This window comes from Bos indicus x Bos taurus, chromosome 15 (assembly GCF_003369695.1).
Source record: "Bos indicus x Bos taurus breed Angus x Brahman F1 hybrid chromosome 15, Bos_hybrid_MaternalHap_v2.0, whole genome shotgun sequence".
Lineage (NCBI taxonomy): Eukaryota > Metazoa > Chordata > Mammalia > Artiodactyla > Bovidae > Bos > Bos indicus x Bos taurus.
The window spans coordinates 38,852,254-38,878,760 of NC_040090.1; the positions used below are offsets into that span (position 1 = coordinate 38,852,254).

Below are 26,507 nucleotides of genomic sequence, written 5' to 3' on the forward strand. Positions count from 1 at the left end.
GGGAGAATTTTAAATATAATTCATGCAGTCAAATTCCAGATAGTTCAAGAGGAATGAAAAAACATAAAGAATCTTTTAGATTCTCACATTCAAACTCTTAAAAGTGGAAAAGAGAAGGAAGACCACACTGCCCCCCCCCCCCCCGCATCAGCTTAGAAACTAGTGCTAATGAGCACAAATTTAAAGGGTTATGGGCACACACGTGAGTGGACCAGGCAGATACACATCTGGGAACTTCCGTGGGGCATATGCAATGAAAATATTTTCAGGAATGCTGATGGCAAAAATTAGTTCTTTGGAAACATCTAAAGAATGATCAATAGAAATGTATTACTTCAATTTATGTTCAAACCAAGAAGGAAAACATCTCCCTGCCTGGGGAGAGGGAGTGATAACAGATGCCAGGAGACATCCAGTAGAGGCAGGAGCTATGCCAGAAGATAGAGTTGGGCAGGTAGCCCAGTCCTCACAGTGGAGGATAAGTGGAATCTAGAAATTCAAGGCTTTTGATCTTGGTGTTCATTCCTGATGAAGTCCTAAGCTAATTTAGCAGATGGTTGGTGAGCAGCTAGAAAAGGTGCCCCATAATTGGCTTATTAAAACCAAGTCATGGGAAACTTCCTGTGCTTCTATTATTGGTAGGATCACTCTTGATTTAGCAAGACTTTTCATGAGATTGCTTATGATAACCAGCAAAGTCCTTTTTTTCCCACTGGAAACAAAGAAATCTAGTTGGTGAAAGGGTCAGTGGGGGTGAGGTTCATGTCAACTGAAGAGAGAAGTCAAGGAGGCAGGAAGATACCTCCAAGCTTGATGGAGTAGGTTAGAGTCAGCTTAAAAGAAAGGAGTGGGGAGCTTAGATGTTCACTTTTGAAGCATCTGGTAATACTGCATTTTTCAAACTAAACCGTGATCAATCTGCCTTTAGAGGTAGGTGGTTGTTTGTTGGTGGTGGTGGTGTTATTTAGTTGCTAACTTGTGGGTGTTCCTATCTATCAGGGCTAACTCTCAGGGCTTCCCTGATAGCTCAGTTGGTAAAGAATCCACCTGCAATACAGGAGACCGAGGTTGGATTCCTGGGTTGGGAAGATCCACTGGACAAGGGTAGGTATCAACTCCAATATTCTTGGGCGTCCCTTGTGGCTCAGCTGGTAAAGAATCCGCCTGCAATGCAGGAGACCTGGATTTGATCCCTGGGTTGGGAAGATCCCCTGGAGAAGGGAAAGTAATACTACCCACTTGAGTATTTTGGCCTGGAGAATTCCATAGACTGTTTAGTCCATGGGGTCCCAAAGAGATGGACATGACTGAGCAACTTTCATTCATTTGTGAGTGTTTGTTTAGAATGTAGATACCTGAGCCCCACCCAGAATCAGTATCTCGGGAGGCACCCTAGAAATCTATACCTTTAACAAGCTTCCCTAACAATTATCAGCACATGTATATTTCAGAACTGTTGCTTTAAAGATAAGATTATCTGCTGTAAAGAGTGTTACCTAGTTAGAGAAGTATAGAAGTTCTCTAGTTTTATAAACAGTTCAATGTTTTTTATATGATTGTGGCCCAGAAATTTCTGATCTTCCTGTATCTGCCCAGGGTCAAGCCCAACTCTGTTGCCATCTGCTGACAGCCACTTATGCTGTAAAAGCGGAACTTAAAAGGCAGATCTTTTGAGCTTAAAATGATAATTTTGCATCAGGTCAATACCTTATGTAAAGAACAGTGAGGCATATTGCAAGAAGCTTAATTCTGTACAGTTTCTTAAGAAAGTTAGTCTCCATGGTGCCTGGATTGAGGACAGCAGCTTACTGCTACCTGTGTGATAACAGTTCTCCAGAGTTAAAAATGTGTGAATAAATATAAATGCACGAGCTTATTATAAATTTTACTGTTACAAAGGATGTGTATTATATAATTCATAACAAAGTATATACTACAGCTTAGTGATTATATTAATATTACAATTGATTCTTATAAAGTGTTTGTCTTGATCTTTGTCAAATTTCTGTATCTATCAAACTTTGGTTGCAATTGACAAATGAGCATAGGTACAACATGCATGGTGGTTGATAGTTTCATTTGTGTGAGCAAGTAAGGCAAAAGTGAAGCAACAGTGGCACATGTCATAACTTTACCCATTCGTCAGTAATGTGAGCAGCTTCCTTGTTGAGTTAGATAATAGCTTTTAGAATAGTAGGATTTATCTTCAGTCTTTTGTGCTATTCACGATATAATGGCTACAGACATGACACACTTTTAATCTGTTATTGACAATGTCTCCATCACTTTCTTAAAATGAATTCAACAAAATAATAATCAAGCCCTGATTTGTGGTATTTGAAATATCTGTGATGTAAATGCTCCCACCATAGCCCTTTTCAGTCTAGCAAGATGGCATCACTGAATGCAGAGTTGGGAAGAGACATGCAGAACCACATCTGGAAATATTAGTTATTTCACCAATACAGATGTGAGATACATTCACATTGAGAGCACAGATAATTGTAAAGTGTAGTCAAATGAGTAGGAAATGGTGGCTTTTGAGTGTTTCTTACCTTTGTTTCCAATATAATTTATAAATTATAAATGTATATAATTTAGTTTTTAAGTAATGGCTGTTTAATACCTAGGTCTCATAATACCAAGATTAAAAATTTCTGACTATTTAACAGTTGGCTCTTTCAAGCTGCTATTAGCTGGCTCTTGCCCTCTACTGAATGGGGCCAGGTTTTCTGAGCCAGCAGATGTGATTGGATGCATCCCTGCTTTTACATGGGAGCACAGATAGAATATTCAGACACATTTTCATATTTGCATAAAATGCAGCTCTTCTAAATTAGAGCATAGCAGAAACATGCTTGACAAACGTGTCACACTCCTGGGCATAATAGTGAAGAGCATTTCCTTAACAGATGCGCTGAGATCCAATAGAAGAGGTTTCCCCTGGCATGTCTGGGAAACTATTTATGACTCATGTTCTTGCCAACTCCGTGATTTGCATCAGTACATGTAAAGGTACATGTAAAGGTACCTCTCTTGTGTTGCATCCTGCTGATTTCAGCAAAACTGTTTTTTGTTACTTTGACACTCTCCATTCAAGAAGCCCTTTCAAATACAATTATGCTATTATTTCTTACTTTCTCCTTTTTGTCTACATCAGCTTGTAATTAAAATTGGATAGCAGGCTGGCTGTGGCCGCTAGAATAGTTTTTTTTTTTTTATTCATTTGCTCAAAGCCAGGTACAGAATTTATTTGCAGTTTGTAAGTTCTTGGAGCTGGAAGTTTGAGACTATCTGCCACGTTTGACTATACTAGGATTTGAGTCACACTTTTCCGTAAATTCTTGTTAAAGCCAACCATGCTGTGGAGCGTTGTATTTTTGACAAAATTTTTGGATTTTCAGGCTGTAAATAATATGCCTTTAATGCACAATCATATTCTTTCTTCCTATTTTCTTGCTGTTATGCTTACAAGCAAATTGTGCATTTCATTCTGTGCTCCAAGAGCATTTCCTGAGGTGTATTTGGATTTCCCACTGTAGGGACCTGGGCTCTATCAATATTTTCTGTACTGACCCTTGTAATTATGGCACAGGGACCTACTTAAACAGAAGTTTGCTTACCTAACGAATATAAAAGCAAGATTACTTCAAGTTGCTGATTGTTCTTTCCTGCTGTGGATATTGGTTATGTAATCTCACAACTCAATTGTTATTTCAGCCATCAGAGATCGTCTACAGGCTCTCAAATATTTCAAGTTAAAAATTTTATGGTGCCCATTGACTCTTAGTTGGAATAAGAAAGCTTCCTTCCTAGTACTGTAATAAACCTATACATTTATAAAATGAAAAAGCAACTTTTTGCATAATATAAAAAGAGTAAAGTGAAACCAATCTCTTGGCTTGCAGGCAGAACCTATACCCATTTCACAGTACTGATGCCATCTCTCTATTTTTCTTTCAAGACAAGTCTATGTGTATGGAAGCTCTCTTAGTGTATGTGCAGCTGATTCCGTAGTTCAGGTTAAGGACAAAGAATGGAAAAACCATGATGGAGGTTCTTCTATAAAATACCCTTTGGCCAGGTAGGTATTAGAGTGAGTTCACAGAGGGAAGCAGATAGGCAGATGGCAGCTAGGCACCCTGGGCTTCACGTGCCGATGGCAAGCAGTGCCTAATTACACTTGCTCCAGGGCGCGCCTCCCAGGGTACTCTGCGCAGGCGCAGACTCAGGCACTCCGTGCTGCCATCTGGGTCCTCCACCCCGGGGTAGCTCCTAGGCAACACTGTGGGAAACAGAAACCCTCCCAGTGCTTTTGGTGTTTTTTGGCGTCTGTTTCAGTTGATATAGAGCCCCTTCGGCCCTTAACTTTTTAGTCAGAGTTGGGGATGTTTCAGCTTACTAATTTAAAGTATATTTTCTTTATATTTCATTCATCCACATTTTATTTATAATTATAATTGTCCAAGTAATACACACACACACACACAGTGTTTAAAAAAGTGAGTGTTGAAAAGAGAAAGAAAAGTTTGCTTACTTGTGGATCTACTCTCAGAGGCAACCATTTATATTCAGTCTTTTTTAGTTTTAGGTTTCTGAAGGTAGATAATTACCTTCATACTCTAATACACTTGTACTTTAGGGGTTTTTTTATTTGCCAACTTCAGAATATTTGTAAATGAGTTTTCCTATCTCCAGTCTGTGCATTATGTTATTTTGAGTTCTTCTATTGGTTACATTTTATACTCTAAAAATATTTTTTAAATATCCATTTCCTATTGTATCAACATTAGACATTATCTCTGGATCTTCTACTTTATAAAATAAGGATATTGGTTACCTCTTAAGCTTTTATTATACTGATACTAAAATTTTTACATACTACATTATAAATCATTCTTGTTTTGCCTATATGTTAATTTTGAACAATACATATCAACAAACTATGTTTTATGGTACAGTTGAAGCTTTCTTAGCCAATTTCCAGTTACCTAACTGGCCGTTATTATCAGAACTTAAAATTTCTTCTAGAAAACATCAATAAATGCTGAATGCTAATGGATAGTAGGCTATTCACTTCTATTCCTGTTTATTCCTGCTCCCATAAATTAAGCTGAGTATTGACTAAGAAGTAGTTATTTTTGTCCCCAAACTTGTTTATTCTGATTGTACTTACTATTGAGATTATATAATTTAATTAAATATTATGGGCTTTCCTGGTGCTCAATGGTAAAGAATCTGCTTGCCAGTGCAGGAGACACAGATTCAATCCCTGGGTCGGGAAGATCCCCTGGAGAAGAAAATGGCAACCCGCTCCAGTATTCTTTCCTGGGAAATCCCATGGTCAGAGGAGACTGGTGGGAGTCTCCAAAGAGCCAGACACAACTTAGTGACTAAACAACAGAAGCGTGCTGATGAAGTATGAATACTAAGAGAAACTTGTTTCTTTGAAAACGAAATTGAATGCTTCAAAGACTCAGTAAAGGCAACTTATTTTTGTTAATGGTGCTGAGTTAGGAGTAGAGGAGCATTTGTGGAAGATTAAAAACTGATAAAAATCTAAAAGGATTCTCCTCTCAGATTGCTTTCCAAATATCTTTAACTTTTTATTCTACTTTAAACAGACTCGAGTTGAAGGCAAACTGCATTATGAGTGTTTTCAACGTAAAAAAGAAAACACAAAACTATAATCAAAGGACTCATTCAGAGAAAATAATTTTGCCCTGTACCAAAGGATTGGTAAGTTAATATTTTAGGTTAAGATAAAATTTTTATGTTAAGATATTTAAGGTATAAGGGGGTGAGTTTTCACTTTTCAGTGACTTTCAATTAACTGGTGCCAACCACATTAGCTAAGAGTGTTATTAGCTTCTACTGTTAAGAGTATGGTGATTAAAAGTAACCTTCAACAACTTGCTTTACCTTTCTGTACGTAGATTTCCTCATCTGTTTAATTGTGATAATCATAGGGTTTTACGAATTAGCACATAAGTCATGCTTATCACAGCATTTGCACGTGCTAGACACTCAAAGGTGAAGCTATTGTTATTGCTATCACAATATTGTGATTTTGTTAAAATTAGTAACAGCTGAGCCATGAAGTGTGATTGGACCCTCGGGAAAGGAAGCATAGTTTTATATTGTTAATATTTTGCCACTTGAAGTATTCAGTTCCTATATCCAGAGTCTTCAGTTGTATGCTCTCAGTTATTCAAAATCTGATCACATTTTAATAGGTTTGATATTTGACTGTTACTCTCTTTAATGGCATTTTGTTTTTCTTAGACTCTAATATTTTCTATCATAAAATTACTTGGGATATTTTGTAAACAAAGAACAGCATTTTTTGTTGTTGTTGTTTGGTCACTAAGTCGTGTCTGACTTTTTGTGACCTCGTGGACTGGAGCCCACCAGGCTCCTCTGTCCATGGGGTTTCCCAGGCAAGGATATATGTTTCTATATTATTGAATATACCCAGTCTCTCAATCATACATTTGATATTGGGAACCTACTTTCTTCTTGTTGGTATTCTTCCTAGGAATTCTGCTTCCATCTAGAAATATTCTCTAAGCTACACAGAGCTGATGTCCTGGGACCCCATATTACTGGCACTGAAAGTATGGGTACACTTTTATTCCTTTCCTTACTTTCTCTTTCTTTGATTCCCTTTTTTTTTTTTTTTCCCATTTAGCCAGAGTAGTACATAGTCAAGTAAACTTTTCAGAAGATGGACATAGGATGTAAATAACCAGTCCTTGCATTGCTAAAAGTGCTTTTATTTTGCCCTCATTTTTATGGATGATTTGGCTGAGCATACATTCTGTAATGAAAATCATTTTCTGTTGGAATTTTAAAGATACTGTTTCATGGTTTTGCATCATAGAATTGCTTAAAAGGAGTCCGAAGGCAGCCTGCATCTAGGTCTCTATATGGTGTCTCTCTAGCCTTCAGATTTTGAAATTTCACAGCAGTGTGCCTGGGTATATGCCCTTTTTCATTCATCATGCCCAGCATTTCCTGAGATATTTAATCAAAAACCTTATGTCGTTTTACTCTGGGAAATGTTATTTTATCTTTATGAGGATTTCCTCCCCTCTGTTTCCTCCATTTTATATTTTGGGGGAACCTTCTAGATTAATCCTCCGTTTTTCCTAACTTCTCTACTGCTTTTTGTCTCTCCTCTGCATCCAGTTTTGTCTTAGAAGAGAGATGTTTACCACGGAATATTGTAGTATGGATGAATCTTTTGTTCCCTCTTCCCATTTCTCATGCTTTTTCCTCTTTACCAGCATTTTCCACACCCTCCCCCTCATGTCACCGTGGCGTTTGAACCTCAAGCAACAAGAAGACAACACAGTATGGTTCTGCCCAGGCCACCCTCTCAGACCATTTTGTTACTCTTCCTCAAGGGACCTAGTCGTGTTAGTCCAACTGGGCTGCTATAAACCACTTATCATAGACCAGGTAGCTTGCAAACAACAGAAATTTATTTCTCATGGTTCTGGAGACTTGGAGTTCAAGATCCAGGAGCAGGCAGATTCAGTGTGTAGGGATGGCCCACTTCCTCATAGAAGGTGTCTTCTCACTGTGTTCTCATGTGAGTGAAGGGAGGAGGGAACACTCCTCGGTCTCTAATAAGGAAACTAGTCCCTTTCATTAGGGCTTCACCTCCTAATACTATCACATTGGGTGGTCTTTGGATTTAACCTATGAATTTTGGTGGGGACACAGTCAGTCTATAGCACCAGCTATCCTTAGACCCTATTTGAGGGGAATTTTGAGGTAAAAGACCAGGTGGGTTTCTCTTTCAATGCCCATATTAATTTAATGTTTCTTTTTATAAATTCATAAGTGGAAGCTTCAGAACTCTGTGACCAACACTGCTCAGAAGAGGTTTCAGCAGAGTCCACTTAGTCCTCAAGATAACACCAAGTAATACTTGGATGTAATTATCCACATCAACTTCTCAGTTCACTGAAGTTGTGGTCTCAGTCCTTAATTGTTCAAAGATCTGAGAAAAAATTGAGTGACTCCCTGTTTTAGAATAGTGTCAGACTCCTCACTCATAACTTTTTTCACCTTGAGGTAATCTTATACCCTGATTTTATAACTAACTTGATTAATAGTTGATGACACCTAGTTGTAACTTTTTCTTTCTCATTTTGGGGCAGTGAGAAAGGGGCTCTCTTCTAGTTTCTAACAAATTATGAGAAATTCCTAAGGTGGTATGCAAGTTATAAAGACAAACAGACACCTTACGCCTTCACCCCATTTCCTTGCACAGTTTTTATAAGTTGTTTTTGGAAGTCAAGTTGTTTAAGCTCTGATGTACCATGCCTTCCAGGTGACATATAGCAGTCCCTATGTTTACAGTAGAAGGAAGCATCATAATAGATAGCGTGACTAGACTTAATTCCGCAGGGTTGGCCAAGCATCTTTTGACACAGACTCCCAGAGTCACAGCCGAGGGAATCAGGATGTGACTCTTAGGGCCTTGAGAAACCCTGGAAGGAGCCCCAGGCCCTGTGGGGGTGGTACTCCATTTGAAGTACTTGGCAGAAGTACTTGGATTGAAAGGGACCATGCACCCTGCCTAGTTTTGATGTTTAGTGAAGCTTACAGAGTTATATGCATTTGTTAAAAACCTAACTCTTTGTCAGTCTTATCCTGGCTTAGTAATTCTCTTGTATTTTTTATGATGATGATGTCTCATCCTCTCTAATATTTTCAGAACTTATTTCTATTTCGTTTATTATTAACCCAAATATCTCCCTGAATATCACCAACTCCTGCATCAACTTTAGCATTTTTAAATGTAGGCTTGCTGTATCAGCAGCCTTTAACTGTCAAGCAGTAGGGAGGGTCCCTGTCAGTTTACTTCTTGTGTTTCCCTGTGGGTCTCCCATGGAGGATGTGGAGGAGAGTACTATCCCACATAAAATGAGGCTCTTCCTTTGGCTTTGCTGTCTTTCGGCCGTGCCTCCTGCTTTTGTCATCCTTCTCAGCCATACTTGCTGTTCTTGCCATTTCTCTCCTCCATCACAGTCCCTGTTACCCTTGCCTTGGCTTCCTGCTAATCTATGCTCTGTAGAGCCTAATCTCTGTAGGCTCCTGTCTGATCTACCAGTAGTGATTCACCCTCAATTTATTCCACCCCTTTAAGTGTGAGTACCTTGCCCTCTCGACTTCTGCTGTTTGGAGTCTTCTTTACTCCTGAATCCAGTGCTCACATTTTTGGTCTTCAGGGAAACACTTTTCCTCTCTCCAGCCCTGCTTGTGTAGAGTATGTCTCATGGCAGTGTTGCTTGGGCCCTTGGTGATAAAACTATGCTGATGAATTTATAAAAAAGTGGGACTAGTTCCATGCATCCTCAGAAGAGTGCATTTTCGTCCAAGATCAGAGGACTGACGGATTGTTAGTGGAACATCTGTTTGTAGCCCCTTTCCCTGCTTCAGTCTCCAAAGCATCATGTGGGATGTGTCCCAGACTCTCCTCTCCTCTGTGTTCATGGAGGAGCCTGCCTGTGCTCTCTGGTTGTCATCATCTCCTGTTCTTCTCTGTGTACTTTTGGGAGGTGAAGGGTCTGTCTTGTGACCCAACTTTCATTAAGATGAGGCAAACTACTCAGTCTGTTATGGAGAGAGAAAGCAGATGACTGGATACCAGGAGCTGGGGGTGGGGAAAGAAAGGAATGGTAGGTTTTGGTTTAATAGGTGGAGAACTTCAGTATGGGATGATGACAGAGTTCTATAGATGGGTAGTAATAGTGACTGCATAACAATGTGATTGTACTTTTGGCATTGAACTGTACACTTAAAAATGGTGAAAATGTATACAGAATCTAGAAGAAATGGTACTGAAGAATTTATTTACAGGGCAACAGTGGAGAAACAGACATAGAGAATAGACTTATGGACATGGGGAGAGGGGAGGAGAGGGTGAGATGTATGGAAAGAGTAACATGGAAACTCACATTACCATATGTAAAATAGATAGCCAACGGGACTTTCCTGTATGGCTCAGGAAACTCAAACAGGGGCTCGGTATCAACCTAGAGGGGTGGGATGGGGAGGGAGAAGGGAGGGAGGTTCAAAGGGGAGGGGATATATGTAATCCTATGGCTGATTCATGTTGAGGTTTGACAGAAAACAGCAAAATTCTGTAAAGCAATTATCCTTCATAACAAATAAATTAAAAAAAGTAAATAGAGGGTATATACATTTGAAAAAAATGGTGGCAATGATCAATATTATGTAGATTTTACCACAGTAAAAAAAAAGTGAAAAAAATAAGCCTACCTGGCTTCTAGAGAAGTGAGGATTGCAGAAATGGGAAAAACCATCAGTGTCTGCTTATAGCTGTGTCTCTGTCCATGGCCACTAGGCAGAATTTCTGTGAGTCATAGAGAGGGCTGTCATAAAGAGAATGCTTCTGAGAAGAATTGGTATTCCTTGTATCTTCCTGTTAGAGTTAAGAATAATTTGTATTGAAGTCTAAGGGTTCTTTCTTTATTTGTCAATACTGTTTAGAACAATTACTACATTTCTTGGTCATATGCCAGTATTATTCATCATTCTGATGATGAATAAATGGCAGTTTCTATGCATGACTACTGATGAAAATCAGTGATTTAAAAGAAACCATCTTCATTTCAGCCGCATGAAATATTCACTAAAAGGAAATTGACTTAAAAAAATAATTTTTAGAAAATTGACAGTTAAATGCAGAGACACGAGAGCCCAGGCTTTTTATCAATTGTCAATAGTCTAAGCTTGATCATGGTTTTAGCACAGGCAGATCAATGACCATGGGGGTACATTAGGATTTTGAGTATAAAAGTCCAAGCTAGTAAGAGGTTATATGTTGGAAAAGAGTGTGTCTTTAACCATGGGCTAAGGTTTAAGCCAGACAGAAGAGAAAGAAATAAAAATAGGGAACAGTATGCTTCAAGAATCCACTTTCTGCTCTGACTTCAAGTAGCCATGTGACTTGGAACTGTTTCTTAGGAGAGATATTTCTAGGGTTAATGTTGGCCATAGAAAAGCAAGACTATATGGAGACATCATCTGGCTGAAAGAGTCTCCTGAAAATTTAGTTTCTTTGGCACACTCTGAATAGATCACTCTACTCCCAATTACATAAAATCTTCATAAAGGCAGCTCAGTATTATGTGTTGTAAAGTTAACTTAATAAATGATGGCTGTCTCCAGAGCCCATGCTCTTCCAAGTACACAGCACTACCTCTGTGGAGTCTTCAATGTTCAGAGAAGCATAAAATATATTATTATCAGTCATGATGAAAAGGTAATCTTAATGCTCATTCTGTATACTTAAACACATGGTTTATTTGGCATTTTCTTTTCCTGAAGTACATTTTTAGTGGATATAAAAAGGGAAGTGATACATAGCTTAGAATTTTATCAAACACTGAATGCCTTCTGTATGTTAGATATCATGCTAGGTTGTAGAAGATACTTTGGATATAAAAGCTCTCTAATAACTTCAAGAATATGAGATCTGGAAGAGTTTTTACATTTCATCACCTCTCATTTTATGTATTAGGAAACTTAGGCCCAGATACAAGGTCAGGTTCCCAGAGATTATGCAGGAAGGTTACACAGGTTAAGACAAGAGGTAGCACTTGGAACAGAAAACAAGTCATTAATACAGAGAATCAGTCTGAGTCCCAGTGGAAACATGCAGCATGGTCAAGTTAAGAAATTTGAGAAAAGCTTAATACAGAGACTTTTTCCAGAGGTGTAGTCAGGATTCAGGGAAACAGTGAGGGATAGTACATTACTTCAGGCTAATAATAGTAGGGAGCCATTGCTACCCATAGGCCTCAGAGAACCCAGAAAAGGAGCTGTGGATTTCAGTAGAGGGACACGTCAACATGGTAACCCAGCAGGAAGAAAGCTGGGGAGGGAAATACTGTGACTACTCTCCCTCCACTCTCTAATTTCCCACGAGGGCCTCCTATTGGCTGAATTCAGCAGCCCCCCCTTGACGAACTCCCTCTAGGTCAGCCTCCATGGCCCAGAGCAGGGTGGAAAGGGAAGGAGAGTGGGTTTGGAGTGGTGAATGGAAGGTGCACGACACAGAGTTCCTGTTAGAAGATAGTATGTGTCAGGTGTCCACATGTTAGGACATAAGTTAACCAGACGTTGGAAAAAAGTCTTTGACTCTCTTTTAAAGGGCATCACATATAAGCACTACATTATTTGAGTACAGGATTTTTAAACTTTTTTATTTGAAAGGGAAAAGATTGTTTTAGAGTCATAGAATTCTAATAACAGAAATGCCTAGAACTCAACTGCCTAAAGATACAGAAAATGCATTGACCCGTTTCCTCTAACAGTTCACCAGGACTCACTGGGACCTCTTGTCCTTCTTCTAGGGATTACTGGGAGACTCTTGGGGAATGTCTCACATGTGTTTAAAAACAAGTCTACACCCAGACTCCAGGTGATTTCCTCATATATCCTGTCTCTTGCTGAACTATTGTGCTATAAAAAGAATAACACCCATGTAACTCCCTTCATGCTAATGGAAGCCTGGCAGTTCTGTTTCCTTACCTGTATAGACATAGCATGCGCCCAGGGCTGCTATCAGCCAGGACATATGTGTAAAGATCAAGGCCCTGTCCTACAGGTGTCTAGCTGTGCCTGAGGAAGAACCAGGAGAGAGAGTCTGTCTTATTCTGGGGTCCAGCCGCAGTAACAGACTTCCCAGTAAAGGTACTGTAAATGCACCATGCCCCATGCAGGCAGACAGGTACCACATAGAAGAGAGACGTAGGGCTGCCTCACGCTAGTTAAGTAACCCACTTCCCCTCTGAGTGGAGCAGGAAGAGGCAGGAGAAGTGACCAGGAGCATTTGGGGAAAAGTCACTCCTCAGGGGAGCCAGGAAAGGGAAGAAGCATTTATACCACATACTGCTTTATGAGATTTTTTTCTAAAAATGCTGGTTCACAAAGGTGGTTGTCAGCAACCTTTTGATCTTGTTCCATAGGGTAGACAATAGATTTAAAAACTAATTGGATCAAAGCAAGACCAGATCTAGCTTGGGAAATGACTCTGAATAACAGAGTTTGGAAAGAGGTCCTGTGGGGGGTGTAATTCTTAGGCCAGTGCAGCAGTGCTAGGCTAGAAAAGAATTTTAAGTAACACTACTTGAAAGCACTGTGACAAGCTCTTAATACATATAGAAGTGTATGTACCTAATTTTCAAAAGAGCCAGGCAGGGAGGAATTTCCACCCCAGCTTCCCCCCACCCCCCACCCCCATTTTAGAAGTGAGAAATGGCTTCTAAAGAGAAGTTGCAGGCAGCCCAGAGTCTCATAGAAAGTTATAGAGCTAGACACCAGACCTCCGAGGTGCCCACTCTCATCCTATCCAGTGCTAACTGGACCTAGACTCCAGTTTCCCGCAGGCACACCGGGGAAGGTTACTAACCTCTTGGGCCTCTACTTGATCGCCACATGTTCTTAAGATTTGTTTCGTGATGTTCTTTTCAGGCAAAAAGTCCCCATTATATAAAACCCTACACATCAGATTTTTTGTTATTTCTTAAGAATCTTAGCACATCTGAATGTTTTATTTACTCTGCACAGACCAGAATCCCATGATACAGAAAACTGTAGATTTTGGAAGCACTTCAATTGAAGCTACAGTGGGTGGTAAAATATTTTCTTACATGGACTTTTTTTTTCAATTAAATAATACCTATAGAAAATGAAGAGAGAATGGAAACCCAGCAGCAAACCTGAGGATAGTTCCCAAGCCTTCCTGTTACACAGACAACAGAGGCCCAGGCTCAACAGGGGTGGGAGCTCAGGGATTTTGGACGCAAGAGCCAAAACGCAGCTCTTAGTGTTTGCAGCTCCAATCACCATGTAGCCTGAGCAGCCTCTGCCCCATCTGGCCAAGGCAGAGGGGTGATGGCAGTGTGAGGAGGTGCCGGTCACACTGATGAGGCTGCACTTTGTAAATAGAAGGTGCAACAGAACGTGTTCTCTCAATGCTAATTTTAGGCTGACTGCTTCCTTAACACTGGCAGAATCACCTGGACAGCCTTCTGAGGAAAGGGTGGAGGGTTTGTATATTCAGACCACTCTAGGTGGTAGTCCTCTCATATATTACCTGCTGGACCAGTGCCGGCTTCATCTGCACCCTAGTCACAGAACTGACCTTCCTACATACTTGCCGCAGTCCCAGCTGATGATTGTTCCAATAGCTAATCAAAGGGGCGTGAAGGGGCATGCCCCTCAGCTGGTTTCCCCGGTAACTGATAAGCTGACCTGATGTAATTTCCTCCTGTAACTGGTAACCTAGTCCCCAGAGCAAAGTCTGCCACCGTCCTGCTATGTCTGCTGCACATGGTAATGAATTGCTCCAGGATCTTGCTTCAGACATGTAAGCTCTCCCTACCTGTTAAACCATCAATGTTTCTGTTGCTGACTCTAGATTTTCCCTTCGGTCCTAAAGCTGGGCAAGTAATGGTCTTGTAGGCCTATTGGGTAGAGAGGCCTTTTAGGCCTGCAGGGTGAAGGCCTTGTAGGCCTGTGGGGTGCAGCTCAACAGGGCCAGAGACCCAGTCCTTTTAAATATGCTCCTCTCTTTATGTCAGTTACAGTAGAATCCAGTTATGCCACTTGGCAGTTACCATGCCCTAATTCGATGGACTTCTTAGAGTTAAGGCCTTGGAGTGATCTGTTTACCTGGCTCAGTACCTTAATAATGGTATGGTCCCTGCAGACCCAAGTTAATACCCCTTAATAATCCTTGCAGTTTGCACTGAATACATGATAAGTCACTTCAGTTGTGTCTGACTTTTTATGACCCTATGGACTGTAGCCCTCCAGGCTCCTCTGTCCGTGGGATTCTCCTGGCAAGAGTATTAGAGTGAGTTGCCATGCCCTACTCCTGGGGATATTCCCGACCCAGGGCAGTTTGCATTAGGAGGCAATGTTTTTCCATGAGCTAAGACAACCTCATGTCAGCTCCAAGAATGAAAACCAGGAATGGCCCTAAAACATAGCTTCCAGGTAGAGAGCAACAATTGACTTCTGGTCACTAATAGGAATTATTACAATGGCTTTAGCTCTAGAGAAACATTGCTGTGAGCTCAAGGTCATTTGGCAAGTCCACAAGAACCACAGGATATAAGGACTTTGCCCAGCAGACCCTTTATGACAGATGAGGAAGACCATACAGGAGCAATGACTTACCTAGGGTCACAAAATATAAATGGTGGCAAAGCTGGCCTGAGAGGCCTTGGAACATGCCAGTCTTTCCCAGGGCCTCCATGTACAATTGGGCAAGTTATGCCCTATGCAGCTTGGAGGCCATATGCAGAAGCCCTGGCTTTCCCTTCCTCCTGGTGAAGTCTTGACCACATGCCAAGTGACCTGGGTTCTGCCTTTGTGTAAGAGAAGAGGTTATAAGTAGGACTTGGCTCACTCCCGTTTTATGGAAAGCCTTCTCTGAACTCTAGATTGGGTTATATATCCCTCACTTCTGGTTTTCAGTAGCACTCTGAGTTGTAAACAGCATTACTGCAAGGACTAGTGATTCCTTGAGGGCAAGGTCTAGTCTTATTTACTTTGTGTCCATGGTATGGTCCTTAGCAAATATCAGGTGCTCAATAGAAGCTCTTTCTCTTGTTCTCCATAATTCAGCTCAGTAAGCACCATCTGGGGCTTAATATTTGCTTATTGCTGGCCCATTTCATAAAGCTGTGGGAAGCCTTGCTATTCATTAACCATGGTGACCACTTCTTGGCAGTAAGAATAAGTCTAGATGTGGAGTGGGTGAATCCTGAAACGCCTCATGAAAAAAACAGTAACTTACATTTATTGACTGCCAGTACCTTTCTAAACAACTCTAAGGGATAAATAGTATTATTGTCCTAACGCTGCTGTGAGAAAACAGAATACCAAGAGATTTATGTTGCACAACTGATGTTGGGCTGCAGACCTTGGCTGTGTGTTTCTAGAACTTGTGTTTCTACTAGTGTGCTTTGGTGCCCTATAGTGTATTAAAGAGCAAGGTTCTGCGAGATTATATATTTCCAAGACAACTTAGGTTCAAGTATTTAAACACTAAAGCATTTAATTGTAGCTTAACATCTATTATGTACTTTTTATCCAAGATAAAGATCACCACTCAGAATCCTCTGGGCTGTTGACGTATTGGGGGGACTAAGTTCCCCTTCACTGAGTAACATCAGACTTCTGTGATTTTTGAATGTAATAATTTTATTTTTATTATTATTATTATTACCTTTAAAATTGCACAGTAATACATGTTCATTGCATTAAGTTTAAAAAAATACAGAAAATAATGTATTCAAATAAAGTCCTTATGGTCACATGGAAGGGATTGTTGATGAGGGAATTCTGATACTGTTCTGGATGACTTCTAAGGTTTATTCTAGTACAGTGTTTCCACATTGATTTGGTTTCCTGAAACACCTAACATCTCATCATCAGAGCTGTCTGGTCTTGGCTGTTTCCTCCATCTGATTACATTATCACTTTCCCTACAAGCTACCATGTGATAGCTTCAAGTTCTCCATGGCCCAATTGTCTAACTGAATTTCCCAGTTTTGTCTTTATTAGGCCCCCAAGACACAGCTGTTTTAGGCAAGCGTCTTGTGTTCTGAACCATATATACAGGGTTTACTTGGTCTTGTTTACTCAGTGTTATCTCGAGACCGTTGGCATCAGGTTAATCTGAGATTTGAGATGCTTGTTAAAAATGGAGATTAAAGGAATCTCACCCAAGACCTGCTAAATAAGAATGTCTAAGACTGAAGTCAGAAATCAACATTTTCTCCAACCAAAAGGTGTTTTGTTTTTTGTTTTGTGTTAGGAATTTGTCAATGGAGAAGGCAATGGCACCCCACTCCAGTACTCTTGCCTGGAAAATCCCATGGACGGAGGAGCCTGCTAGGCTGCAGTCCGTGGGGTCACGAAGAGTTGGACACGACTGAGTGACTTCACTTTCACTTTTCACTTTCATGCATTGGAGAAGGAAATGGCAACCCACTCCAGTGTTCTTGCCTGGAGAATCCCAGGAACAGGGGAGCCTGGTGGGCTGCTGTCTCTGGGGTTGCACAGAGTTGGACATGACTGAAGCGACTTAGCAGCAGGAGTTTGTCAAACATATTCAAAAGTAGAGAGAATAATATAATAAGCCACATGTACTCATTACTTAGTTTCAAGAATTATTAACGTGTGGCCAATCTTGATTTATCTGTAATTTGAAGTAAATTCCAGACATGATATCATTTGAATGTTTACATATCTGTCTATACAACATAACCACAATACAATTATCATATCTAAAAGTAATTAATAATAACCTCTAATGTCATTACATTTCTAGTGCAGATTTCATTGTCTCAAGTATTTCTTAATTGTATAGTTTTCTAGATGCTGAATCATATCATTGGTTATATTTCTTCTTTTCTGTGATACATGGGATGTTGGGAGCCAATTCTGTAGCCACCTCTGGCAACTTTACAAAACCTCATGTATGCATTCTGGCTATTTACTTCCCCCTGACTTCATCTTCATTTTACTTTTATTTTTCTTTGGCCCTGATTTCCTTGGAAAGTTTCTCCTACCATGCTGCATTATATTTTTTAAGCTGTCTCAAATCCTTTTGCAGAAAGGTAAATCATATGTTAGTGACTGTATCAGTGATCTTGAGCTACCTGCTTTACTTCATTTTGCACTATTCTTTTAAACCAGTTCCTGTCATCCCAGGTTCTGACCATGAGTTTCCTCTCCCTTTTTATGTCCCATCCACCTCAGTCTCCATGCTCAGCACCTTTTTTTCCAGCTCTGATCTTTTTTATTTCCCTCCTCAATTGTGGCTCGAGGTTTCCTCTGCCTGCCCTGGAAACACCTTGACTCACTCGGAGCATCTTCACTGGCTCTTCTGTGCTGTCACCCTAAGTGACTAGACACAGACATCAAGTCTTCAGTTTCCAATATAATCCCTTTGAAAATTCCAGTCTTCTGGGACAACACAAGGTTGAGAGAGCAGTTAAAGTTGGGAGCTCAGGACAAGAAGACTGGGTGGATATCAAAAATGTCATCTATTTTCCTGTTTTGCCCTGAGCTACACTGTTGTCGTAAGAAGTAGATACGGAGCCGGACTGACATTCAAGGGACTAGGGCAGTAGTTCCCATAATCTCCAGTGCCTTATTTATGCAGGACAGAGTTCTCAAAGCTCTGAGAAGACACAAACAGATGGAACAATATACCATGTTCGTGGATTGGAAGAATCAGTATTGTCAAAATAACTATACTACCCAAGGCAATCTACAGATTCATTGCAATCCTTATCAAGTTACCAATGGCATTTTTCACAGAATTAGAACAAAAAGATCTTAGAATTTGTATGGAGACACAAAAGACTCTGAATAGCCAAAGCAATCCTGAGATATAAAAAGGGAGCTTGAGGAATCAGGCTCCCTGACTTTGAATTATTGTACAAAGCTGCTGCTGCTGCTACTGCTACTGCTAAGTGGCTTCAGTTGTGTCCGACTCTGTGCGACCCCACAGACGGCAGCCCACTAGGCTCCTCTGTCCCTGGGATTCTCCAGGCAAGAATACTGGAGTGGGTTGCCATTTCCTTCTCCAATGCATGAAAGTGAAAAGTGAAAGTGAAGCTGCCGACTCCTAGAGACCCCATGGACTGCAGCCTACCAGGCACCTCTGTCCGTGGGATTTTCCAGGCAAGAGTACTGGAGTGGGGTGCCATTGCCTTCTCCATACTACAAAGCTACAGACATCAAAACAGTATGATACTGGTACAACAATAGAAATATAGATCAATGGAATAGGATAGAAAGCCCAGAAATAAGCTCATGCACTTATGGTCAATTAATCTATGATTAAGGAGGCAAAACTACACAGTGTTGGAAAGACAGTCTCTTCAACAAATGATGCTGGGACAGTTGAACGGCTACATATAAAAAAATGAAACTAGATCATTCTTTAGCATCATACACAAAAATAAGCTCAAAAAGGATTAAAGATCTAAATGTGGGACCAGTCACTATAAAACTCAGAGAAAAACAGAACACCCTCTGACATAAATGACAGTAATATCTTTTTTGATCTGTCTTCCATAATAATGGAAATAAAAACAAAAGTAAACAAATTGGACCTACCTAAACTCAAATTCTTTAGCACAGCAAAGGAAATAATAAAAACGTAAAGACAACACACAGATTGGGAGAAAATATTTGCAAATAATGTGACCAACAAGGGATTAGTCTCGAGAATTTACAAACAGCTCATGATGCAAACATCAAAACAACCCAATCAACAAATAGGCAGAAGACCTAAACAGACATTTTTTCCAAAGAAGACATAGATGGCCAAGAGACAGATGAGAAGGTGTTTGCAAATAAAACTACAGTGAGGTATCACCTCACATCAGCCAGATGGCTATCATCAAAAAATCCACAAACAACAAATGCTGGAGACGGTATGGAGAGAAGGGAACCCTGCCCCTACACTGTTTGTGGGAATGTAAATTGGTACCACTGCTGTGGAGAACAGTACCAAGGTTCCTTAAAGGACTGAAAATAGAGCTACCATATGACCCTGCAACCCCACTCCTGGGCATATATCCAGAGAAAAACATGATCCGAAAGAATACATGCACCCCAGTGCTCATTGCAGCCCTGTTTACAATAGCCAAGACATGGAAGCACCCTAAATGTCCATTGACAGAGGAGTGGATAAAGAAGATTGAGGACATATATACAATGGAATACTACTCAGTCATTAAAAAGAATGAAATAATGCCATTTGCAGCAACATGGGTGGACATAGAGATTATCATACTGAGTAAAGTACATCAGAGAAGGAGAAATATTGTATGACATCCCTTGTATGTGTGACCTAAAATTATATAAATGAATGTACTTACAAAACGAACAGAGACTCTCCAACTTAGAGAACGAACTTTTGGTTACCAGAGGGACGGATGAGGGGAAGGGATAGTTAGAGAGTTTGATGTGGACTTGTACACACTGCTTTGTTTAAAATGGAAACCAGCAAGGACCTCCTGTGTAGCGCATAGAACTCTGCTCAGTGTTATGTAACAGCCTGGGTGGGAGGGGAGTTTGAAGCAGAATGGATGCATGTACACCTGTGGCTGAGTCCCTGTGCTGTTGACCTGAAACTTACAACATTGTTCATCAGCTATACCCCAATACAAAATACAAAGTTCAAAGCTCTCACAACTCTGAAGCAATTAACAAAATAAGGACAGTGTGATAACTTTATTCATAAAGCTCAATATAGTATTTTAAGGGAATGTCATTTGTTTCTGGGGTTAAAACATCCCTTCTTGTATGAAATGAGCATGAGAGTAAAGAGTTGTAAGTTTAAAATAGGTGTTAGCAAGGTGAAAAGTTGATAGCCTGTGTCAGTCTTCTGATATTTCGTTCATGAATCTAAAAGCCTGAACAAAGATGAGCAGACAAGGGTAAAAATGGCTTTTACGGGTTTGACTTGGAGGGGAAAATGTGCTGGGGAGCTGAGATGATCATTTTTGTAATGATTTCCATGATATTCACTGCTTTGTTCTTCATAAACTAAGGAGCAGGGTTACATAAAGACTGTCTTTCAGAAATGTTTGGAGATTACAAACCCAAGTTCACCTGAATGTGCTGCCACATGTACTTCATGTACTACAACAGCTTAAAAAATGTTTTTCACTTTTTTCTCAGTAATATTTACTCTTTATAAAAAGTTAACATGGGAGTGAAAGTCTCCTCTAATTTCATCCCAACAGAAATGGTTTGCTCTATCTCCATGTGGTTTTTAATGTAGAAATAATTTTAGCATAATTTTGCCTAAGTTTTATGAACCTTTGGTTACCCTCTTTTGAATTTATTTGTTTTGGCAATGGTGTTATTTTTTTCTAAGAAGATTGTCTTATTTTCTTCTCCATTTCATTTTAGTAGTCTGCCCTTGCTTTATAGAGGAAATACGTCACGGAATTTTAAGTGAATGTAGTTACCATTCCTTTGCTCTTTTAAGTGGATTTTTTTCCTTTACAGTTCTGTTAAACTTTTTTTGCCTCAAAACCAGCAATTAGTTTTAATACACTTTTTACTGTTTTCTTTGATTATCACTAATTCTTGTGATATCTAGTATCTAAGTATATGTCTTATCTAGAAAGCTCTTCTCTTCTTGGGTTATCTATTCTAACGTAAAATTTTGTTTGTTTGGAGAATTCCATAGATTTTATGCAGGAAGGGATGCATGAATCACATATTTTCTGAGTCACTCATGGCTGAAAATGCCTTTCCTCTTGTGATAATGTGGCTGGCTATGGAGTTCTAGGGCTACAATCTCATAGTTAGACCAGGTGAGATCTTAGGGGAGTCTGATTCTGGTTACTGCTGCAGCCATACTTCTCTCTCTTGGCCATAGTTTTAAACATCTCACTGAATATACGAGTTCATTTGTCTCTCACATTGATTTCTTTTATGTCAGGTGTCATTTATTCTGATGGCTCAGCTGGGTTAGCCTCTTTCAAGTTGCTGATTTTGTCCTATGACTCTGTTGCTGTCATCAGTTTACATGTTCTTCCCATCCTTTCACAGTTCAGCAGGGCAACTACTGTTCCTTTCCACATGATGTGTAGGTGCTCAAGCCATGTGTTCTTTGGGCAATAATATTTGTCATTCTAGAACAAGTCTTCAGGCTAGCAGGGATCCCTTTGAATCATAGGTGTCCAGCTGGGATGTCTGCTGGGTCTAGGGGTGTCCTGGTTCCTTGTGTCCAGGGTCCAGGGATGTTGCTGCAGTACTTTGTGTCCTATAGCGAGGGCTAGTGGCCTGCAGAAGAGGGTTCTGATGGTCAGGCCTGATGGCAGGACACCCGCTCTGCCTCTTCCCTGAAGGGGTGTTTTTCAGCAGCTCTGGGTACAGACTGATGCACAGTCACCCCAGCCAGCAGCACCTCTGAGGATCTGGATCCCAGCTGCGTTACCTGCCATGTGCCTCATTTCATCCTGGATCACCAGCTGGTTATTCTCTTGACTCTTGGACAGAAGGGCCAATTACACTTTTCTATTTTTCAGAAAAATTATCTTTAATAACTTTTTGATGGTACTATTTACTTTTTTCAATTTTTATTATAGAATATACGTCAGTGCCAAAGAATATATATGTGTGTGTGTATGTGTGTATAATACATGTAGTTTAAAAATCAATAATAAAACAAATGGCCATGTACCTACCACCTTACTTAACCAATAACTCCTTTGAAAAAGCTATTTTGTGGTTCTAAATGAATTCTCCCTCTTTCTTTCCTCAGGCTGGGGCTCAGAGGTGGATGGTATGTGTGGCCTTAGTGAGGCTGAAGCAGCTTTCTAGTACTTCTTTCTGAAAAAAGAGAGAAAAGTACAAGTAGAGTGTGTAAAGAGTACCCTGAGCTGTTTGCTATCAAGAAGTCCTGATGACTGCACTTAGTGGTTGGTGTGGCTGTGTAAGTCACTGTTGGTTTCTCCTGGTGCTCTCTGACCCCTTGCTCACCTATAGGGCACCTTTGTGCAAGTGAGGAAAAGCCCCTCTTGCTGTTTGCCAGTTATTTTCTGTAGTACCTGGGATGCACAGACGTCTGTCAACAACTGTGAATGTGACTAGTGGCTCCTGGAGCTTATGGGCCACACAGCCTTAACTCACAGGAGACCTGGAGGTGACCACAGGGCTCTCTGGTGGGCTGCCTCAAATGTACAGTGAATGTGTGCCCTTTAAATGCCTGGGATTCAGTCCTAAGAGGGACAGACAAAACCCCTGCTTTCATGGATCTCCCATTACTGGACTTGGGAGAAAGGTGGTTTGGGGGTACATGAGCTGAGAGTCAGCTAACAAGTTGAAACAGTTCTTGAGCTGGGTCAGGCCCTATGGTGACTAGCAGAAATAGATCTAGGATTTACTCTATTTAGCATGTTGTCAATGCCAAGTAAACCCTGAGAGGCCATATTGTACCAAGCGGATGAGTTCAGAGCTCAAGTAGGATTCTGAGTGGAGGGTGACCATAGGCCTAGACAATCCTGGGTAAAGTGTCTTATCAATGTGATTATTGATTTCACCTCTTTTCCCTCTTAAAAATATCTTAGTTTTGGACAGTATATGATCACATTTATTAGTCAACTTTTTGCTGTAGGGACAGACACATTGAAAATCTTGGTGACTTAAATAAAACATGAACTGTTTAAGTTTTGCTCATGGATCTATGGATCGTTTTGCTGTCCTGCCCAGTCTGTGCATCAGGTTTAAATTTGCTCTTCATTCTGGACGCTGGGCCTGCACCACAAGTCTTCCATTGTGGCACCTAGGCTGAAATAGCAGCCGCCTTCTCATGGCAGAAGATGGGAGCCCAATAGTCCTCTGCTCCAAGGTGGCGTGGGCCATATCTACACATACTTTATTGACCAGAGTAAGGCATGTGGTCAAGACCAACGTCAAGGGTTTGAGATTTATGATCCATCGTTGGAGGGGGCACTGTGGTGTGGAAAGGTGGATATTTGGTAAATGATAATATATAATCATCATATCACACTTGTAACCTTTCTGCCTTCCAGTGTATCCAGCCTCTGCCGTCCTCCTAGTGGTGTATGTGTCAGGCTGGTGCTGAATTGATTAACATGATGCAGAGAAGGGGTTTTGCCTCTGTTTGGATTACAGAATGTATTAAGGGGTTTCACTGTGTTGTACAGATTGTTTTATTTTTAAATTTCATTGGAGGGGGTAGAGGTTGATCTTTGCTGTGGCAGCCTGATTCACTGGGAAGGGTTTCCTCCTTCCCGGCACTCCCAGCACTACCACCTATCATAGAAGTTTTCACCACCAAATTTTCCATCCTGCTGTGTGAGCTGTTAGAACCAAGTAGACCTTATAGCCAAACCACGTTCTCTCCCTCCTCATGTCGGGGCGCCATGATTTGTGATTTCTAGTGCCCTTTACTTTGCCCCCCTCGACTCTCTTCCCTGTCCCCCATCCCTGCCTTTTTTGCTCTGCACCTGAGATTTTTAATTTCTATTTTTCCCTCAGCATTTCTTCATTGTTTTTTTTGTTGTTCAGTCGCTCAGTTGTATCTGACTCTTTGCAACCCTGTGACTTCAGCATGCCAAGCTTCCCTGTCCTTCACTGGCTTGTGTTAAATGTTCAGCCCTGATTGGTTTTTCATTTAAAACAACCCCAGAAATGCCTCAGTGTTAGACTGTCCTTGTTTTCCATAGTTATATAGTTTGCTTATCCTGTTTCAGTGATATTTGAAGAGAAATGGGATAAGCAAAGATTTTGAGCTCAATTACCAATGTTGAAACTGGAGCCCCTGTGTTTCCAAACAGAGATATGATGTTGTTTCGCCACAAGGGCAAAGATTGATTGGGAGGCATAAAGGAGATACATCAGATCCATCACTAGCCCTGGCAGCTGGCTTTCTGTCAAGGGCAATTTTTCATGAAGAAATTGTCTTATCGTTTCATAAGAATGATCGAGTACCTTAAGAATCATGTTGAAAAGCGCACAGACAGCAGGTGGTCAGCGTGATTCCTTAGGGAAGTGACTTGCAGGATGGGTTCACATGCATGCCTCAGCTGTCTCATGTCATGGATTGTTGGCGTGCTGTGGATCGTTGACATTGTGACTGTTAGGTAACTGATTCTCAATTTTCCCCTTCACTAGAATAGGAGTCTGTGAAGGTTGGAGTGTGTCTGGCATGTTCTCCATTGTGTCTCCAAAGCCTGCCACAATCCCTGGCATGCAATGGACATCCAGAAAGCTTTGGCTGAAGCAATGCAAATATTAATGATGGACAGTAAAGGCAGAACCTGGGACGAATCCTTGGGGCCTCAGACTGTAATGGAGCCCAGTAAGGGCACGTAGGGGTGTCCTTTAAGGAAGGAGTTTATAGTACCACGGTGCCAGGAATGAGTTCAGGCTGATGCCTCAGCCTCTCCCTGGCTCCACTGTAGGGTGGGGTGGACGCCTGGATGGGCTTTGTTCCGAGAGTTGGGTGCACACACGCTAGACATGCACTGCCACGGACCCTGGCTGAGGCCGTGGGGCCATGCTCCGTGCAGCAGATGTTGTTGTTGCCCCACACAACCTCTCTCCCTTGGCACTTGAGCATCTGCCTACTGACCTCCTAGGCCAGCCCTGCATTATTTGAAATGTGGAAATTTTCTGGCCACAGAAACTTACTTTCCTACCCACATAGCAGATGCCCCTTGAGAGCTGCCCTCAAATCAATTACTGAAGGGGATTGATGCTATAAGCAACCCAGGCCCTGGGGTGTGGACCCTTTGCAGCAGTTTAATCTCTGTTCCTCCACTGTGGTAGCTGGCTTGACAAAGTCCCCTCCCCCTACTGGCTGCTTTCTTACCCCCCTGAATTACTTCCCTCTTCTAACTGGGTCACTTCCCTGTTCCCCTACCTATGTTTTCTTCACCTTCTAAATAAACCTCTTGCCCTTGACCACTTGTCTCAGCTCTGCTGCTGGGGAAACCCAAACTGTGACTGTTGCCCACTGGTCCTGGGCACCTGACCACCAGGTGGTGGGTATTCTTGAGGCTCGAGAGGCCTTGAGCTGCAAAATGCTTAGACCCTTAAAAGCTCATATCAAAAAGAGGGAAAACCACTCTAATTTTCTCTTGTTTTAAAAAAGATGTTACTTAAACGACTCCCAAATTACACTGCTCTCTGAGATGACAGAGGAATTTTTAATGATAGTTGAAACCACTCTATTCCCAGAATATCAGTGATTTTTATTGCTGAGGGGACAGGGTCTCAGTTGCCTTGGGGCATTCCTGGTCCCCTGAATACACCCTGCCTCTTGCTATCTCAGGCTGTTGTTTCTAAACATGCCTGCATGTTACACCCTCTGTGCTTGTGTCTGAGTCCTCGTTGTCCCTGCCTCCGAATCAGCAGGGACGTTCAGCGTGCATCCCAGGTGATTCAGCAGCATCCCAGGCCTGGCCTTCCGCCGTCACTCCTGAGGGGTGCGTGAATGAGAGGGTCATTCTGCCCACACCATGCAGTAGGTGGGCACGGGAGGAGCAATCCCACTGACCTTTGATCTTTGCTTCTTTGCAGATATCTCAGTGAGCCTGCTGACCCTTGTAGTCACTGCCTGTGGCCTCGCTCTCTTTGGTGTGTCTCTCTTCGTGTCTTGGAAACTCTGCTGGGTTCCATGGCGAGAACGAGGCCTGTTCTCTAGTAGCAAAGACAACAACCAGGAGCCTCTTAACTACACGGACACAGAGACCAACGAGCAGGAGAACAGTGAGGGCTTCCTAGACCCTCCCACCCCTTGTCCAGACTCCTCCATGAAGATCAGTCACACCTCCCCAGACATTCCCCTCTCAACCCAGACGGGGGACCAAGACAACTGTGCCCATGGCATCCGCGTGCAACGCCAAGTCACAGAGCCAACCTCATCAGCTCGGTCAGTACTG

General features: G+C 41.3%; 1 protein-coding gene across 2 annotated transcripts in view; it reads left to right on the top strand.

Annotated features, from left to right (window-relative positions):
• The window catches only part of SYT9 (synaptotagmin 9), a 218,757-nt gene that overhangs the window by 47,947 nt on the left and 144,303 nt on the right, over window positions 1-26,507 (top strand). For both annotated transcript variants that reach the window (XM_027563174.1, XM_027563175.1), the window contains exon 2: window positions 26,146-26,497. In XM_027563174.1, coding sequence (XP_027418975.1) covers window positions 26,146-26,497 — 352 coding nt within the window. The remainder of the gene's footprint in view (window positions 1-26,145; window positions 26,498-26,507) is intronic.